Source organism: Ips typographus, linkage group LG2, assembly GCF_016097725.1.
Source record: "Ips typographus isolate SLU linkage group LG2, UJ_Ityp_2.0, whole genome shotgun sequence".
NCBI classification, from domain to species: Eukaryota; Metazoa; Arthropoda; class Insecta; order Coleoptera; family Curculionidae; genus Ips; species Ips typographus.
In genome coordinates this window covers 1,059,802-1,080,308 of record NC_138423.1, presented here as the reverse complement: position 1 = coordinate 1,080,308, position 20,507 = coordinate 1,059,802, and the positions used below count along the sequence as shown (strand labels likewise).

At 32.8% G+C, this 20,507-nt stretch overlaps 1 protein-coding gene and 1 long non-coding RNA gene across 2 annotated transcripts in view; one reads left to right on the top strand and one right to left on the bottom strand.

Moving 5' to 3' along the window:
- Nucleotides 1–5,121: 5,121 nt before the first annotated feature.
- Nucleotides 5,122–20,507, bottom strand: part of LOC145725203 (uncharacterized) — a 59,639-nt gene continuing 44,253 nt past the window's right edge. Inside the window, exons 2-4 of the mRNA XM_081973853.1 lie at nucleotides 17,400–17,574; nucleotides 5,860–5,997; nucleotides 5,122–5,803 (exon numbers count right to left, since the gene is read on the bottom strand). Coding sequence (XP_081829979.1) covers nucleotides 5,646–5,803; nucleotides 5,860–5,997; nucleotides 17,400–17,574 — 471 coding nt within the window. The 3' untranslated portion in view covers nucleotides 5,122–5,645. The remainder of the gene's footprint in view (nucleotides 5,804–5,859; nucleotides 5,998–17,399; nucleotides 17,575–20,507) is intronic.
- Nucleotides 13,464–16,055, top strand: LOC145725206 (uncharacterized). Its single transcript, XR_014177191.1, has 2 exons — nucleotides 13,464–13,874; nucleotides 13,942–16,055. It is a non-coding gene; the product is annotated as an uncharacterized LOC145725206 (long non-coding RNA).

Sequence of the window (20,507 nt, the reverse complement as noted above, 5' to 3'; positions counted from 1 at the left end):
TTGTATTTCATTATCGTAAATTTGGTTTTTAGAAAACGTAAGTTGTATTTCAGATTCGTCACTTATATTTTAGAACGCGTTATTTCAATTTCAGATTTTTTTTGTATTTCTATGTGGTTATTAGTTTATTGTTTTTTTTTAATATCACTTTAAGCAAAAAAACCCGCCCATCGGGACTATTAATTTATATAAAATATACAGGGTGTCCCATAACTATATGACAATCTCTCGGGGGCATGCAGGGGAGGTCAAAATAATACGATTTGTTCATATAATTGTTTTTTAAAGTCACTCTTAAGGGAAATATTGAGCCCCAACGAACTGCCTTCCAATTAACGTTTTTGGCCGTAACTTTTGAAACACTTTGTATATTGTAATGATTATTGGGTTTAATGTTTTATCGAAAGAGACCTTCTATTTGACATGAAAACCAGGTATCTCGTCTTCGAAAGGCAGGAACTAACTGGACCTAAAACACAATTTGCTTATACTTTGACAGCTGTCATTATTTTCAGCTGCAAACGCCATTAATGGATACTCTTGACATTTTTATCGAAAAATTGTACTCTTCCTTTATTTCGATAAAATGAACGGTTTTCGAGATAAATCGATTTTTTATTGAACTGCTTAAACCACAATGTTATTAAAAATATTCGTTAAACTATTTACTTTTTTTACTTATTTACTTTTTTTACTTTTTTTGCTCAACTTTATTACAAATGATCACGTCTAAAATCCAACTGCCCTTTTCTATAATACAAGTGACTAATCTGAAATACAAATTGCAATTTCGAAAATCAAAGTTATTATTCTAAAATTGAAAGTTCCTTTTCTGAAATACAAGTGATATTTTTTAAATCCATCTTATGGTTTCTAAAATTCAACTGACGCTTTCTAAACTTCTTCTTTTTGCAAAATAGCTCAAACATAAGCTGTTTCCAAAAATCTGCTTCTTTCGGTCCAAATGTCTGAATTACTGGAGGAAGTACAAACTTGGAGATAGACACCATTAGTCGAACACGTTTCCCAGCCTTTTCAGAACTTCTTCCAAGTTTTTTTCTTTTCCTTTTACTATTTTTTCTCTTGTCAAGTTTTTGAAGTTTTTTTTTTTCAATCTGATTGATTTTTAACAATTTTTTTTTAAACATGACGCCACCATTTTCACACCTATAGCACTTTTAATTTGTTTCTGTGTACACATAATAATATTACTTACTATTGTAATGCTTAAGACTGAGTTGTGTTTATGTTAAAGAACATGGCTTTAGGTAAACAAAGCCCTCAGCAGTTTTAATATCGTTTTTTTAAACTGAAATTATTGCATTAGAGTTTTTTTGTTTATCAACAATATTTTTAGCGAGTAGCCAAAGCACTTTGACTGTTTTCACAGTGAGTCTTATATCCCAGAAAGTAAAGCCAGGCATTTCGTTGAGTTCACCTAAGATAAGTTTATATACAGTCCCAACTAATCGAAACTCAATATACGAGATGTATGAACAAATTAAGTAGTTTTATTTATTTTTTCTTGTTTATTAATGTTTTGGTAACACTATTTTGTAGACCATGGAAAATATTTATCAAAAGTTAAAAAATAAACAAGTCTTTGTTGGTGGATGAAAATCTTTGTAAAGTGCTTCACAAAGTTGTCAAAATATGTTTGGTATTGACTTGAAAATAAGGATTTTTTTTTCAAGAAAATGTATTTATTTAATTTATAGAAAAGTTACATTTTGTCAAGTGTTTACCATTATAGTTAGTTTTAGTTGGATTGTATGTAGTTATTAAGAAAATTAACAGTATTACTTGATGAACTTCAAAGGAGGTGAAAAAGGTGGTACGTGGAGGTAGAAGGTGGGAAAAAAGGTTTTTTTTGTTTTTGGTGGTTGATTGTCAAGAGAGACTTGTAATGAGAGCTAGAAAGTCAGTTTTTCTAAAAAATTCGTGCAAAAATCAGACTATTGAAGATCAGGGGATCTTAGAAAACTGTTTCCTTCCGGAACGGAAGTTACTGAGTGTAATACCGAGTGCTACCAGCAATTGTACCGTCTAGTCCACGTTATGACATGGAGCAGATTGTGATAGAGGACCTATTCCGGAAGTGGTTAAATCGATAACCGAGGAGGCCTCCCGGCTGTTACCGAGATACAGCCTTTGCAGTTAAAAATCCCCTCAACGGAAAAGAAGAAGATTGGTCAACTGACGGTTTATTTTGGACAATTTGGACTCTTTGACGAAGAGTATTAGTTGTAAGTAGTTTGTAATTTTTTGTATTAAAGATATTTGTAGTTTCAATGATATATTTAGAAGCAGGATTTTTAGGTAGAAAGTAAGTTAGATAGGTTTAGTTATTTACCTTAATAATAACTTGGCATCCCTATAATAGAATTTTTATTCAAGCTTATTTATTTAAATTTTCTTTATTTACTAGAATATTAGAATGAATGGTCAGGGTGAATCTGATGCCAGTTATGACGATATTATCATGCAACTAGGAGGTGAGGGAGATTTGAGTAAATCTCATCTTCAGGATGATAATAATCATGACAGTATGTAATTATTATTAATTAGTAATTTGCAATCATACAGATTTTCAAACTAATTACATAAATAGTATGATAAATTATTAATTTTCTAAGGGCGTAACTTTTAATACAATATGAAATTGAAATAACTTCTATGATTTTGCTTTTAGAGGCACAGCATATAGTTTTAGCAATTTACTTTCATATTTCATCTACTTTTTCACTTCCAGCTTAATTAAATTATTTTGTCCACGACCAACCAATAATGTACTAATATTCAGCGTGTTGACAGAAGCTAAATGAAGGTCATATAGCGTCAGAGTGATTAATGAAGAGGAATAATGATCATTATTCCCTCTCGACCTAAAGGTGGTTGCACACCAAGCATAAAACATGGGATATGCGGTATTTCTTGCATGTACCTGTGCATGTACCCATCCACTTATGTCTTTGCAATTACTGCTAATTCAGAATACCATTTTCTTAACAAATACACCGCAATAACACAGTACAGGAGTTTGCCAAATCATTAGGTAAATTCCATAATTTATATTTGAAATATTTTTGGTGTATGACCGTCCTTAGTTCTGTGGTTTTTTAAGTTGACATTGACAACGTCAGTGCCCTTGTGGTCGTAGGAGGCAACGCTGGGGGTGCGTTCAGCAATAGGGCTGGTGTGCGCATCGTGGCCTTTGTCACATGCGACCATATAGTTATGTAAATAAATTGTTCACCTGATCCATTTTTTCTCAAATTCTGTCACGACTTGTACACCGACGGCCATTTTAAACGCGATCCTAATCGTATCGAGTTTGACATTTCAGTTGTTATGGCGGATTTCAATTTTAATTTAGTAATTTTATAAGAGATATTTGCTTTTTCGCAGTAATTCTTGTTAAAAATGAGTTCGGATAGTGATACGGAACCAGGTTGCACTCCACCAGAAATTATACAGGCTGCCAAAACGACAAGTACAAATTTGCTACCAGAAAAATCGAAATCATTGTACTTGTCAACTTACAAAAGTTTCATGGATTGGAGAAGTACTAAGCAGATTAATTCATTTTCTGAGAGAGTTTTATTGGTTTATTTCAATGAACTGTCCACGAAATACAAACCATCTACATTGTGGACCACCTATTCTATGCTAAGGAGTACGCTAGACATCAACCACTCCATAAATATTGAAACTTATGCTAAACTACGAGCCTTACTGAAAAGGATAAATCACGGATTTCAAGCGAAAAAAGCTGCTATTTTTACTCCAGAAGAAGTCAATAGATTTTTACATAATGCTGAAGACACAAAGTATCTTGCAATAAAGGTAAAAAAAATATAAAAACCATCTCATTATTATTTATCCTTTAGTGTCTTGATTTAGGTTGCCCTTATAATGGGCATAATGGGTGCTTGCAGAGGACATGAACTTTATTCTATGAAACTTGCAGATGTAAACGATCTTGGTTCAATTTTGCTGGTTACCATACCACAAACGAAAACAGGCGTATCGAGAAAATTTATAATAACCGGCAAATTTTATGAAATTTGCAAAAAATATATTGATTTACGCGGAAGAGTTACCAAGTTAGATAGTTTATTTCTGTCGTATCAAAACGGAAAGTGTGCTGCACAGAAAATTGGAAAAAACAAATTTACGGCCATGGGTAGGAATATCGCATCCTTTTTACAATTACCTACCTAATCCAGAAAGTATTCTGGACATTCGTTTCGCCGTTCCTCTGCTACAATGCTTGTTGACGCAGGGGGGCATATAACTGCCCTGAAGAGACATGGCGGATGGAAAAGCTCGACTGTGGCCGAATCCTACATAGACGAATCAATGACTAATAAGGTTACCACTGCTGAAAAACTCAGTAACTCTATACAAAGCACCCAAAAGTTAGTTGCAAATATTCAAAATATTTCTACTGTTTCCACACATAATTTCGATATTAACCCGATACCTACTATAAACTTCAATAATTGCTCCAATGTTAATGTAACAATCAATAATTCTAAGTAATTTTCTGTTTATAAATTAAAATGTATCCCGACAAACCTTTTTTAGTATGTCCTTATGTAGGTACTAGTTAGAAATTGTTAATTATATATTAGTATAACTTAATTTAGGTTAGTACACTAAATCATATTTATTAGGTCAAAATTACATAATGAATATGATTTAGTGACTTTGCTGTTCCACTGTTGTTAATAAAAAATATTTGTATCAACAAGAAAATTTATTTTATTATGTTAAATCAACTAGCATGAGAAAGAAACAGTATCTACATAAAAGACTATCAACTTCTAATTTGCCTGCACTTGGCATTAGTGGTAATGGACAGTGGTCGTGGACAAAGTATAGTATTATCCTCGTTTTTTATGGCCATTAATCCCACGGGAGATTTGCGTCCCTCGCCTGCGGCTCGTTACGTAAACATCCCCCTTAGGGATTAATGGCTATCATAAAAAGCTCGTTGAATAATATACTATTTTCCTTCTATACTTTAAATTGAATAGTTTTTTCACTTTGTTTTAATCATTTCTAGCCTTCTATTGTTCTGCTTTTATACTGGCATTTGGAACAGCAAGAAAAACATTTTAATCTTAAAACATACATTTATTGTAACAGTATAAGATTATATCTTTTTTTTACAAAAAAAGCTACATGGCGTCACATTTACTCACATAACATTTACGATATACGTATAAAATACTTATAACTACGCAATACGTAGGTAGCACCCTATTTAGGACATATCACAATGAATAATTAGTTTTAACAACTAATGCTTAGTATTTAAAAAATAATACTTAAAATTGAATATCCTATAAAAATGAGCATTACTCCCACAATAAAAGAAGCGATAATTTCACTTCCAACAAACAGGTATTGAAAGAAAGAGATAAAGTTTTTACATATTTTAGTTCAGAGGAACATTTTCTTACACACCACTTTCTTTTTCCTGATCAAACTACAGAATTCATACAATGCTTTCATGGCCACGATAATTATTATTATTATTTCATTTACTGCCTAGTAATTTACAAAATTCAAGCTCAAAACGCATTGAGCTTGTAATGTTCACATTAACCATGATTAGTACTAAAGTAGTGGAGTCCTTATTCAGTCGTTCGACTTGGGACTGCTGGTACCACAGATGCGGTAGCAGTACTGGTCTGAGGTTGATTCTGTCGAGTCGCCTCTTCTGCTTGGAACGTTTGGATTGAGTTGCTCTGCGCCGTTGCCAGTTTGATGGCTTCGTCATAAGACGGAGGTGCTGGGGAACGCACAAACATTAGCAATTGGAAACTATGCGTAGTTTTTGATACTTACCATCATCGTATTTTGGCGGTTTGTTCAATTCATTCGTGATGGCGATGTGATCCACCGAAATATAGGCATCAGGGTATTGGTGCGTCGAACCTTGCACCCGGCTGCTGATGTTGTAAATGTTGGATTCATCCGGTTGTGCTGTAACAAAAAAAATATTATAATAACTGTATTGTAGTATAAAAAATGGTAATGTTTATCAGTCCCAATCCTCTGGTTGGTTTCGCCGTATTACGGCTCATCAGACAGACTATACAGGGTGGTCCAGTTTAAATGTCAATAATTCACCAATCCATAGCCAATTAAAAAATAAGTTGACATGCTTTATGTCATTTTCCTGAAAAATGCTTTCTAAGTAAAATACATTCCTTCAAATTTCTGTTTAAAAAAATCGTTTTTTTGTCATAACTGTCAAACCGTTGGAGCAATTTTGATCAAATTTGGAACAAGCACTTATGAAATTAGTACTCATTATGAATGACGTTTGCCAAAATTATCCAGTACCGTAGACAGGAAGATGGTTTTAATGTTTTTGCCAAGGTTTTTGCCTTATATTCTACGCCTCTAGATATTTTTAAAAAATTACAGTTTTTTAAAATTTCATTGTTCACGATGAAAAAGAAATTACCTCTTATAAAATTCTGATTTAAAACTTCGTTTACGAGATAATTCAGTTACTACGTTCAAAGACCGAAAACGGAAAATTCACTTAAGTAGCTTAAAAAATTTCATTGTAGCCAGTTTTCATAGTTTCCAGACAAACTGAAAGACTTAGTTTTGAAAATTGACTTAGAAAAAATAAAAATTGATTTCAGAAGCTTAAAAATTGTGTTTGTAACCAGTTTTCATGCAAATCGAGACACTTTAATATTGAAAATTGATTTGTAGATATAAAAAACTACTTTTTCTAGAATTTTTGACTACAAATTCATACATTTAAACCTTAAAAATTGACTTAAACACCGAAAGGTGACTATGAACTACTGAAAAGTAACATCAGAATCTTAAAATTTGCATTTGAAGTAAATTTTCATAGTTTTGAGACAAATTTCAATATTTTAGTCTTGAAAATAGTCTTAGATAGAAAACATTGATATTAGATTCATGAAAATTATCTTGAAAATTAACTTTTCTTGTTTTTTACTTTGCTTTTCATTTTCTCAGAATTCTGGACTATTATTAGTGCTTCAAAATTGCTTTCAGCTTGGAAAATCGAGTTTCAAGACTATCTTCACCAAGTTATTGACACAGCAAACTTAAAAAACAATTTTCACATTCTTCATAGACTTAAAATGGCATTCCAAGCTTTGTCACTATTAAATCGACTTGAAAATTCGAGATAAAAATTATTTCTTAAAAATCTAGATTGTTTTAACGACTTATCTTTACGAATTTTTTGACTTATCAGGCCTAAAAGCCAGTTTGTACACTGTCCATAGTCTTGAAAGTGTCATTTCAAGCTTCTTCACTATTAAATTGACTTCTAAACTCATAAGTGCAGTAAATTGTAGCATCTTTAAGAAATTCAGACTGTTTTAGTGCTTTTTAAGACTATTTCCAAAAGTCAAGTTTCTTCAAGTCAAAAAGTAAACATTTTTGGTACCAAATCCTACGATATTAGTCTTGAGAACTAATTTTTAGAAACGAAATAGTCCAAAAATTGAATTTACTTCTAGACTTGTTCCGGTCCAGAAAATTGAGTTGTACACCAATTAAAGTCCTGAAAATAGACTTTTGGACTCACTTTAGTCTTAGTAAAGTCAGTTCTAGCTTAAGTCAACTTTTAGATTATCTTTAGAAGTAAAAAAAGGGGTTTCATGCACAATACAATCTTTGTCTTGATTTCCGGACTGTTTTTACTTCTTGAAATCCAGTTTCAGACACTCGACCAGGATGGCAATGTGAGAAAACGAATTATAAGACTATTCCTAGTAGTAAATAGCAAGTTTTTAGACTATTCAGTACAAATTTGGACTCTCACAAGTCTTGAATGTTCAGTTTTACACTATAAAACGGACGGATTGGAGGACTGTATGTTCCTTAGAAAACGTTTTTTAGAAAATGACATAATGCAAGTCAACTTATTTTTTGATTGGCTATCGAATGATGAATTATTGACACTTAAAACTGGACCACCCTGTAGAGCTAGAAAACCAAAGAACAAAACCTTTATTCCAGCATAGTAGACTGGATGCCAGCAAATTAATAATTGCCTCTATTTCGTAGGGATATATTTTCCATAATAAACAAAAAAAGGGTTTGAAAAAAATAAAGTTTGCGTTTGATTCTTATGTTACGTTTATTGTAAAAGAGGCATAAGACTTAACTTAAGCATGACCATGACAGGAATTTTTTAAACTCGAATATCCCAAAAACCGTGACTCTGGTTCAACCTTTACTACTCTTACAAGGTATACCACCATTTGGGGTAACCCATTTTTGGGTAAACTAGGTTAGAGAATAAGAATTTTAATTTATAGTTAAATACTGAGTGTACTACAGGTTACACCCTCTTAAACTAATTTGTTACTCCGACATCATCCACTTTTGGACTAAGGTAAGTTGAGTTAGATAGTAATATTTAGGCCTGAAGAACATTGTGGTAGCACAGGGACATCCTGTGTTATTGTAAACTTCTCTTTGGGGAGTTCTTCTATTGGGAGATTTTCAATAGTATTTAAAAACTCCTGTCACTTTTCTAGCCTCTGGAAATTTTTAATGAAATCGTGGTATTGCCCAGCTGACAAACTCCATCAATTTAGTACAAAAGTTGACATGAAATGTGTTTGCAATGTTCCAAACTAACAATACAAATTTTTGTTGTCAAAGCAATTTTTGGCAATCTTGTCAACTTTGACACAACCACCCACTCTCTGTATGTTCCATGAGTTTTTTAAAATAGCCAGAGACTTCTAGAATCCCTACGATTTTTTTGTCAAACATTATTCAGAAAATGCCAAAAGCTTCCAGAATTATTAGAAAAATGCCTGAGGCCTTCTAAAGTTTGATAGAAAGACAGGAATGACATCTGGCACCTAATTTTGAGAGCAAGGAACGGAATTCTCAAGAGTTGATAGAATGTGACAGAAAAAGCTGACAATGGCGGGTTTCTGTCACATTCTACAGGGTTCAGCTATATTATACAGGGTGTCTTTGAAAGGTGCGGAATAAATCCTACCACAAATTCTTGAGCTCTAGATATGTATACTAGTTTTTTCCTATCTAGGCGGGAAATGGGGTTAAAACATACGAGTATTATTGTAACATATTCTTCCATAATTAAGGTTGTACTCTTACTAATTTCTGTCCGCATGTAACATCGTGTATAATATGTAATTAACTGGAATACTCTAAATTAATCACGTTTTTATATTTTTTGATAAAGTAGCACATAACATCGAAATAAGGAAAAACAAATATTGATCAAGCGATTTTACACTTGCGGTGTATTCAATTGACCGTTATTGTATACAGAGTGTATCACGTTGTTAGAGTTTTTTATGAGTTATAACTAGGTATTGTAAAATAACCGTATCATATCTGTTCTTATACAATTGTATAATCTATCAACTGTACAATTTTGAAAATCGTATTATACAAGTCCATTTTGAAATTATAGGGCTTTACCAAATAGAACACTACTATATTAGGGCTTTACCAAATAGAACACCCTGTAATTTATGTCTTAAAAGTTACATTTATTATAAAAAAGAGAACACACATGTTTTGTTGTTTTAGAAGATCTCTTTTTCTAATTTCAAAAATATTGATTTTCTTGAAGTTATGTGGTTACTTTTCGAAAAAAAACTCCAAACGTCAATGTCAATGATTAGATTTTTGGATTCTAAAGTAAAATTTCCTATTGGAAATCATTTGTAATTTTCTGCGTCGGTAATAATAAAGAAAATACAAAAAGGGTTCCAAATTGTCATATTTTAAAATCCCCATGGTAGTTCAGAAACTCCATCGTTATTTGCACAGAAATCGAGCCCAGATTTGTGAAAACCGTATTGCTAATTTTGGAGATACCCCGTATAATCAATCATCCACCACCAAGTGAATAAAACTTAAATTATTAATATCTACACAAAAATAGCTATTTTATTGTACTAAGGGCGTCAGAGAGAACCTAATGTCCTGAAGGACATTATACTCTCCCTAACGCCTGTGGTGCATACAATATTTTATGTTTCACCTAATTCAGCAATTATTTACTGTTTCTGGCATTGAGGTTGTTTACTGTTTATTTTACTTGACTTTGATAGTCCTGTCAGTAAGTGAAAATAGCAAAAGCCATTTTAGAAAATATAAAAGAAAATGCAGCAAAAGCTAACGAAAGTATATTACCTAAAAAGTCAAGAGCATCCTAAGTTAGGATATACGTAGTTTTTATGGCATGAAAGCATAAAAATGCTATTGCTAATATTAAAAAAGGTTTCGGGGCGTTATTATTATACACCCGCCTATAATGCCCTCAGTTTGTTATGAACACTATAACCTACAATGTTTCCAAGGTATTATGTATTCATAACGTATAGGTGAAACATAAAAAATTAATAAGGTAATCTCTATACAGGATATTTAAATTTGAGCCTTACCATTGGGATCTCGGAAACTATAAGAGATACGAAAAAGTTGGGGCAATGTTGCGCAATTTAAAACTGAACCAAATGCCGTTTAAAAATTACGATTTTCCAATTACTTCCGACGATATCCGAAAAAAACTGAAATTTTGATTTTTTGTTTTTTATTTTTTTCTAACCTTATTTGAAGAGATCGAAAAAACATTTTCATTGCCACTTTTTATCAGCTATACGCAGCATTTTTTTCTGAATTCAGTGATATACGACACCAACTTATGATTTGTTTTATAAGTGACAATTCAAATCAATAAAAACTTAATTTTGCTTTGGCTGGCTTTGAATACCGTCAAAAATGCCCTAATTTTAAAGTCAATGACAAAATGGCGGCAGTTACAGCAAAACAGACACCAGATTCATGTTCTCCATGCCAAAGTTAGTTAAAATGGCCTCTTGACACATATAAATCCAATATGGTGGCGGCCTCATTATAGTAGGCCAAAAAAACCATTCATTTGATGAAAATGTCGGTGCATTTTTCCAAAAATCAGTTGATTATTTGAAACATTTCGTAGACATATGATCGTAGGTAGCTAATGAATGGAGCTATCCACCGCCTACTATACTAGAAAGCCTAGAAAGTGCTTGTCAAAAATTCTAATATGGCGGAAATAGTGGTGACAGTTTGCGTTTGTTTGTATTGTAGAAATTGAGTTTTTTGAGGATTAGATGAATTTTTACAGTTTAAAATCAAAACTTGAGGTTATTTGCATAAGATATTTTTGTTTGCTGCCGTTCATAAGTTTTTCAAGCCACATTGTAACAGCAATTCAGGAAAAAGCCTAACCGTGTCAGTTTTACTTTACAAAGAACCGGATCTAACTCAATAGTGGTTGAACACTTCGAAGTGGGATGATTTTACTCCAACACTATACTGAGTGGTACGTACAAGTGTTTTCTAGTACAGTAAATTTATTAGGTACTTGTTACATGCGCAGGTATGTGAGTTTTATTTTAAAGCATCCTTCATTGTGAGAGCAACAAAACTAATTTTGAATGAATGTTCTTGGTAATAACATAAGAACCATTTACCAGTTTTGCTTGCCTAGTTTCAAGGATTTACAGATTTTCTTGTATTGAACAATGTTTAAACTAGTTTGCTGTGTGTTGTACTTCTTGTTCTAACCAATTTGTTTAGGCTGGACTTGATTGTGTATAAAAAGCTCTATCTATACATATCTGGATCAGGAATGGACCTTTCTTTGATTTTTCACTCACAACTTGCAATCAACTACACGAAACAATTTAAAAAAAACATATTTTTTACTGCATCTGCATACGTTTGTGTGTAAAACGAAAACCGCTAACGCCGCCATTAAAAGTGACATTTTAGGCTTTCTAGTATAGAGAGCGGTGAGATATCACGTGTCGTTTAGTGCGCACTGTTATGTTGTCCCGTTTGGTCGCTAGAGGGCGTCAAAATCTCTCGAAAACGGTTTGAGTCAGCAGTCTGAACATTACTACACTACAGCAAAACGAACACCGGATTCGTGTTTTTCATGCCAAAATTAGTAAAAATGGCCACCTTGACAGGTTTAAATTCAACATGGCGGCGGTCAGTATAGTATCTTAGGAAACAGTTTCAATTGTGCTAAATTTTGGTATTTTTTAAAAATCCAAGGTTGATCTAACTTTTAACGTTATAGAAAAAATAAAACTTAAGAAAACTCACTTGGAAACATAAAAGTTCTTCATAAAATTCATAAAAATCTTAAAATAAAAATAATGTGTAAAAGTAAGTAATAAAGTTTTTCATTTGAAAAAAAAATGAATTGAAATGCACTACTATCAATTAATTTTTTTTCTCTGAATAGTCGCGTTTGACAGATCCTGTCAAGTCATGTTCATAAATTCAAAGCCAACTTATTGAAGTAAAATTGGTCTTTATTGAATTATTTCGTCGTTTATGAAGCAAATCAAAAGTTGTTATACATCACTGAAATCAGAATTAAACGTACTAATTTGACGTTTAAAAATTTAATATGTCGCCCATAAGAAAAAAGAAAGTTGATGATGACTGCCGACAGACGAAACGTCTGGCGTCAAATACGAAACCGTCATCGTATAGCTGATCAAAACTGGCAATGAAAATGTTTTTTCGGTTTTGGTATATCTCTTCAAATAAGGTTAGAAAAATATAAAAATAAAAAGGAGGAGTGTGAAATTTTTTCGAATTTTTTTCCGGAAAAACTGCTGACAGCTAAGTTGACAGTTGTTAAGTGATTTTTCCACTTAAAATTTACATTTGTTATACTAATTCTTGATAGCGATTGGTCAAAATTGATAGGAAGGAAATAATCACATAAATTCGACTCTAAGTACTAGGAAAATCGAAATTTTTAAAACTGTATTTAGTTTAACTTTAAATTGAGCAACTTTGCCCCAATTTAAACTTTCTCTTATCTCTTATACTTTCCGAGATTCCAATGGTGAGGGTCGAATTGAATTACCCTGTATTCCATTCAATAGAGTCCAACATAACATAATAATTACATAAACATAAACGTAAAGTTATTGTATTCTAAACAAAATATAAACGTTTTACATAGAAATGTTCCTCTGTCGAACCAACAGTTTGAAAAACTTAACTTTACGTTTATGTTAATGTCCATTGTGAAAGAGGCATTACACCAATACTAAGAAGCAAATCCTGTTTCCTTATAGACTTACTTGAATGTGACCTAATCGATATGTTTACACCTCGTCCTGGAATAAGGAAACCAAACGTACCCAATAAAAAAATCCCGGTAATCGGTTCGTAACCACTAAGCAAGCGTTCTTCGTGTTTCAATTTCCATTGCACGTAAACGTACAAGCAAAACATCACCAGTACCACAAACAGGAACCACAACTCGAACATTCTCTACTCTTTAACAATATTTGACTAACGGCAGCAAAACAGAAATCAAAAACCTAACACTGATAAAGGAAAATCCCGACTGTCTTAACTCAATAATAATCAAGCAAAGTAAACATTATGCTTTGCTGATAGAGATAACTTTTAAATTAATGGGTCGTAGATTTTGTATGGTATTCATGGTCTAGTCTGTTTTTGTTTGAGAACAGGATTTGTTTATTGCGAATAGTAATTAGCACTAGCATTGCGGTCACGTGATTTGAAAATAGATAGGTGTAATTTTATTTACTTGATAGTTCAGTTGGCTAGAAACTTAATTGCAAGGGAAATCCCTGTAAATTATTCAAACACAACGTCAAAAAACACATTAAATGTTGGTCTATTATTTCATAACATACTTATTTCAAATATAACCAGCAAAGTGCTGAAACAATGGCAAGTATTACACGTTTTAGCATTGACATTGAACCGTGCCTACTTGAGTTGTTAAGTGACATTTTAAAAATAAAACCGATTCAAAGGTAGGTAAAAGCATTCCATAAACAACAGAAAACTCACAATAAATCATAAATCGTTGCACGTGTCCAGGTATCCTGCAATAGTTTTTGAAGGATTTCCGGGTTTTGATGAACCAAACCAGGAACAGGTAAATGGTAATGACCACCAGGAACCACACGAAATCCCACCATAGTTCCATAGCAAACTACACACCAGACACTACCACACTACTATCAACTGGGTGACTGGAGAAGTTTGTTAATATTTAATTTTAAATTACGCAACCAAAAGGAAATAAAATTGGCAAGGGAATGTGTAACAGTGACATTGAATTTGGTACAGGCTGTTTTATTCCAATCTATTCAGGCTAAAGTAAAGGTTATAGTGTTGTGGGGTTTTCTAAAAATGATACTTTTCTGAAAAACTGTCAAACTACACCATTTACACATGTAGTTAGAAAATATCACTTGGATTTTAAAAATATAAGTTGGATTTCAGAATCTATAACTTGTTTTTCATTATCGTAAATTTGGTTTTAGAAAACGTAAGTTGTATTTCAGATTCGTCACTTGTATTTTAGAATGCGTTATTTCAATTTCAGATTTTTTTGTGTTTCTATGTGGTTATTAGTTATTGTTTTTTTATAATATCACTTTAAGCAAAAAAACCCGCCCATCGGGTGTATTAATTTATATAAAATATACAGGGTGTCCCATAACTATATGACAATCTCTCGGGGGCATGCAGGGGAGGTCAAAATAATACGATTTGTTCATACAGTGCGTTTTTTTTAACGCGCAACATAGGATTTCACGTGTTAAATTTTAAGCCCATGTTAGACCATGTTATTTTGGAACTACAAGTATAAAACTTGACGGGTGGCTATTTCGTACCCTGAAGCTTACGTAAATTTACCAATTCGGCCCAAAAAGTGTTAAAAAAACTTGCAAAAAATCATCTTTTTTCGAAAAGGTTTTATCGTTTCATACTCCCTGTATGCATTGTTGTTCTTTGTTGTTTTTGATACTGGCAGGGCAGGTAGCAGGTAAAATTTGGCGTAGAAAGTAAAACAGGGTGATCATTAACTTTATATCAAGAAAGTTAAGAACAAAAGAAGTATTTTTATAGGTGAATTGTTCAAATTGACCTCCGTTTGAAGCCAAACAGTATATTCCAAACAATCATAAAATGCCCTTTTGACGTTCAAAAGATGTCGGGTCGTGATGCAGTCAAAATAAGTCACTTTACCTGCTACCTGCCCTGCCAGTATCAAAAACAACAAGGAACAACAATGCATACAGGGAGTATGAAAGGATAAAATCTTTTCGAAAAAAAATGATTTTTTTCCAGTTTTAAATCACTTTTTAGACCAAATTGGTAGACTTACTTAAGCTTCAGGGTACTAAAGACACACCCGTCAAGTTTTATACTTGTAGTTCCAAAATAACATGGTCTAACATGGGCTTAAAAATTTAACACGTAAAATCCTATGTTGCGCGTTAAAAAAAACGCACTGTATAATTTTTTTTAAAGTCACTCTTAAGGGAAATATTGAGCCCCAAAGAACTGCCTTCCAATTAACGTTTTTGGCCGTTACTTTTGAAACACTTTGTATCATTATTGGGTTTAATGTTTTATCGAAAAAGACCTTCTATTTGACATGAAAACCAGGTATCTCGTCTTCGAAAGGCAGGAACTAACTGGACCTAAGACACAATTTGCTTAAACTTTGACAGTTGTCATTATTTTCAGCTGCAAACGCCTTAATGGATACTCTTGACATTTTTATCGAAAAATTGTACTCTTCCTTTATTTCGCTAAAATAAACGGTTTTCGAGATAAATCGATTTTTCATTGAACTGCTTAAACCACAATGTTATCAAAAATATTCGTTAAACTATTTACTTTTTTTGCTCAACTTTAATTTTCCAAATTACAAATGACCATGTCTAAAATCCAACTGCCCTTTTCTATAATACAAATGACTAATCTGAAATACAAATTGCAATTTCGAAAATCAAAGTTATTATTCTAAAATTGAAAGTACCTTTTCTGAAATACAAGTGATATTTTTAAATCCATCTTATGGTTTCTAAAATTCCACTGACGCTTTCTAAACTACATGTGTAAATGGTGTAGTAGAACCAAATTCCTTTTATTTTTTAAAATAATCGAATTTTAATAAAAAAACAAGATACAAGATTCTTACCAAGTCACAAACAGAGCCCATACGCCATGGAAACATTTATGAAAAAAGTTTATTAGGAGCAAATATTTACAAATCCGGTTTAACCAAAAGTAAATGTCAACTTGCTTCTAAGTTTATTTATTTAATTAACTTCTCGATTTACTATTTTATGTGAAATTTTATATGTTCAGCCCCAAACAATTTTAATTTAGTGTTAAACATAGTATGTTCTTTTTGCAGAAAAACATCAAAAATAATGATACGGGATAGTAAAAAATTGACCACAAAATGTTAGTTTTGAAAACGGCGCAAAGTCAAGTTTCTCAAATCTGAAAAACACCCTTATTTTTATAATTTTAGCTTATTCCCTGTTCAAAATTAAGGTAAGTTTGTATTAGGTTACTTATTTGAAAATATATAATTAAGAATAAACGATTTTTCTAATTTTGGCATATAAAATGACACTTTTCAAAACTGATTAGAGTGACAAAACGTTTTACTTTTCGTAACTAGTTACGAAAAGTATCACTTTATGTAACTAGTTATGAAAAGTTCATTTCATCACTCCCTGTTTTTATGCATTTCCGTAGAAACATATGGGCGACATCCATCATAACATGTCGTTGTCACAGTTTATACAAGGTGCTATGAAAGTGAATATTTGTGTTAAATCATTTTAAAAGATGGTTTTCACAGCTTTTTGGTCAAAGTTAGAAAAAATTATGTATTCAACACGTTTCGAAAATGTCTTATTGTGGAACTGATTCAAATTGTAGGACCTCGCTGCGCTCGCCCTACAAACATTCGTTACACAAAATCGATCTTTTCGTAACTGGTTACATAAATAGCTATTAAAACATAGCACTCGTCAAATTTCCTTTAATTCAGAAATTTCAAATTTCTATTAATCTTGGATCCTAATAAATTTTTAGTGAATGGTTTGGGTGGTTAACATATTTCCATTGTTTTTTTCGAAATGTTTTATTACAGGAAAACTATAAATTATTAACCCACACGTTTTGCTGTTTCCTCGTGTAAAATGACAGTCAGCTAACTTGTCCCTGAAGATGAGCTGCTACTGCGCTCGAAACATGTAGACCGTTTTTGGAATATTTAAAAAAAGGCCAAATCAATTTATTGTGGAGACGACTGTGTATGTGTTACTCAACACCTCTGTTAGATTTAGTTTGATTTACTCTGTTTATTTACTGTTTAGATTTGTTTTCTAATCATTTTATAGTTTACATTTTAATAACAGATTGTTTTGCTGCACTTAAAAACTACCAATCTATCAACAAAACATAAAACGAGTCAATTCACTATTTTAGAGTAAAAAGCAAGAAACAAATAAAACACTCACAAAAAAGCATTAGCTGTTGCAAATGGCACGGTATTCGATAGTACTGGAACCGTTCTTTGTTCTTTATGCGCCACAGCAAGAAAATGTAAATCAAAAGCACGGCTAGAACCCAAAAAAAGGCCCACCACACTTCCATCACTGAACCGGCATCGGAATCTTTTAACGCACAAATAAACTGAAAAAAAAATGAATTTATTGCAATCAACACTTGTGCGCTAAAAGGTTGGACACAACAAAATTAGCACACGCACTAACCAATAATTCTTGGCAGCCGGATTGAACGACCGAAAATACGATTTCACTCGATTCAGCCTGTTTATTTTGACCATTCAAACTTGAAAATGCTTAAATGTTTATTAACAATTAGTTAGTACTTACAAGTACCGGATTACTACTAATCGCAAATTGCTTTTTAACGGTTTTGCTTTTTTTAAGTCTCATTGTTTTGCCGACTGATTGAATTCCGTAATGATAATAATTGTACTAATAGATTAATTGTGGGTTTGGGTTTGCATTTACAGTGGAAGGTTTGAATTCTAATCCGCATCAAACGATTTACTTTATAATGTGATGTAGAAATCCACTATCTCACAAAGTTTTCATCAAGCAAATTCGAGCTCGACTAGTTTTGGACAAAGAAATGCACATCATCAAGAGCTTATCCAATATTATTATCAGGAACAAAATATTGTTCCTGACCTGTATTGAAATAGAAAGTTCTCAGAATAGTATATTTCATTACCAGTACAGAAATGAGGATTTTTCCGTGCGCGCGTGACAAATTCTTTTGTGAGGCGCAGCCGAACACGGGAAGTCATGCAAGAACGGAAAATCCATTTCTGGACGAGTATTTTTTATTATACTTAGGTACCTGAAATCAACATAAACAAAAAATATCGCAAAAAATTATTAAGAAAATCGGGAATATTTATTTTTATTTTTAAAACAGTAAAAATGTAAGTACATACAACTCAAATTAACAAAAAAAATACAAGTAGGTAATTCTAAGAAAATTAATTTTGGACAGAACCGTTATTATTAATAGTAATATTTATTGTACAATTCGTATTATTGTTGAAGCTCAATCCCTTTTGCATTTCTTTTTGTTGAACTAAAGACTCTGCTAAAGATGTTGAAGCGGAGTGTTCGTGTGTGCTTTGGTTCTCTTGATTGACTGTTACAGATGTTGTAGTTTCCAAGTTACAAGGGCTAAACAACTTCCGTGATACTTCAATTTTTCTTTGTATGGACTCTTCTATATATCCTTCTGCTACATTGGAAGAAAGCCATCCTCCGTGTCTTTTCAAAGTGAGCAAATCACCGCCGTTTTCCACCAACATGGTTGCCGAAGAGCGCCTTAGCCCATGTCCGGTATATTCTTCGGGATTTTTTAGTTTTAGGCATTTTGCAACAAGTTTTGGAATACCACTGATAGTATGGCACCCAACATGTTGAGCGTAACATCTTTGGTTTCGGTATGCAACAAATAATCTTCTACTCTCCATATGTTTAGGGCGGAGATCTGCGTATTTACGGTAAATTGTACAGGGATCGAATTTGCAATTTTCATTGGTAATGGTAAAACTTCTTGACCTGTGAGTTTTTCCATCTCGTAAGAACACGACAAGGAAACGCCCATTATCTTCCACATCATCTAAACTCAAACGTATTAAATCATCTCTGCGGCATGCACCGAAGATGCCAAACACTAAAATTACTTTTGCTAGTAGATATTCTCCATCTGAAGCTTCACATAAAAATTTGGTTACTTGTTCTGCTGTAAGAATCTTGGATTTCTTTGGTATATATCCTACAGCTTGTCGTTTCAAAAAAGCAATCGTTTTTGGATATTGATGGTGAGTATTTTCTTTTATTGCCAAACAACTCTTTAACATAGAGAATCGACTCCATAAAGTGGAGGATTTCATAGTGTTGGCTTTTTCAGAAAAATATACTAAAAGAATATCGTCACTCACAATTTTGATTCGTTTCTGAGTCCGCCATTCGGTAAAACTGTTATATTCTTGTTCATATCTCAACCTGGATTTCACTGGTAATAAATCTGCACTCACTTCTGCTGCTCGTTGTAAGATATTTTCGGGAATATCCCGATTTTCTTCACAATCTGAATTCATTTTTGCAAAATGTAATAAATACATAAATACTTAATTTTCACTGACAGAAAATAAAATTTGTCATTAATAAATAAATCGTTTCTATAGACACATTACTCGTTTCTTTTTTTTCTTCGGGTTGCCATAGGATATCTAGTATCATGGATATCTATGTTTATTATTAAGCGCACGGAAAGAGGGATCGGGAAAAAATTTCCGTGCGCTGTTCCGAAAATGTCATATTTACTGTATTTTATAAACAGTTGAAAATGTAGTATTTTCTGTTAAGTATAATAAACATTTATTTTTGGAAAAAAAGCTTATTTCTGCTACAGAAATATTTTAAGCGAGTCGCGTATCTCTATTGCTTAATTGGAGGCTTTATTACTTCATTGTTTCATGTTTTGACTGGAAGAGGGCCGCTGTTATCCTGTTCCCGAAGCCACAAAAGGACCCGCTGTTTCCCCAGAATTATCGGCCCGTCAGCCTCCTGCCATCCTTGGGAAAAGTGGCAGAAGTTATCATCCTCAGGAGGCTAAAGGAGTAAGAAGAGGACCTGCACGTCAGCCCCAACGAGCAATTTGGATTCCAGAGGACACTATCAACGGAACTCCAAGTCCTGAGTATGTGTATTTATTCAAAGTCTGACTTATCAAAAAGAACCCAGTAAAGTGTAACATTTGGTGTCCAGAAGTGGGATAAGTGAGTGAAGAATTGTGCTGTACGTGAATGGTAAATACAAGCCAACAAACGGCAAAAATGGAGGAAAAACTGGCACCATTTATGGCGACAATATTACAAAAGATGGATGCCGAAAAAGAACAACGACAGAAGGAAAAATAAAAAGAAGAGGAACGACGACAACAAGAAAAACAAGAGGATGAGGAACGACGACGGAAAGAAAAGCAAGAGGAGGAAGAACAACGACGACTTGAAAAAGAGGAGCAAGAGAGACGCTACCAATAGGATGAGGAACGACAACAAGCTATTCTAC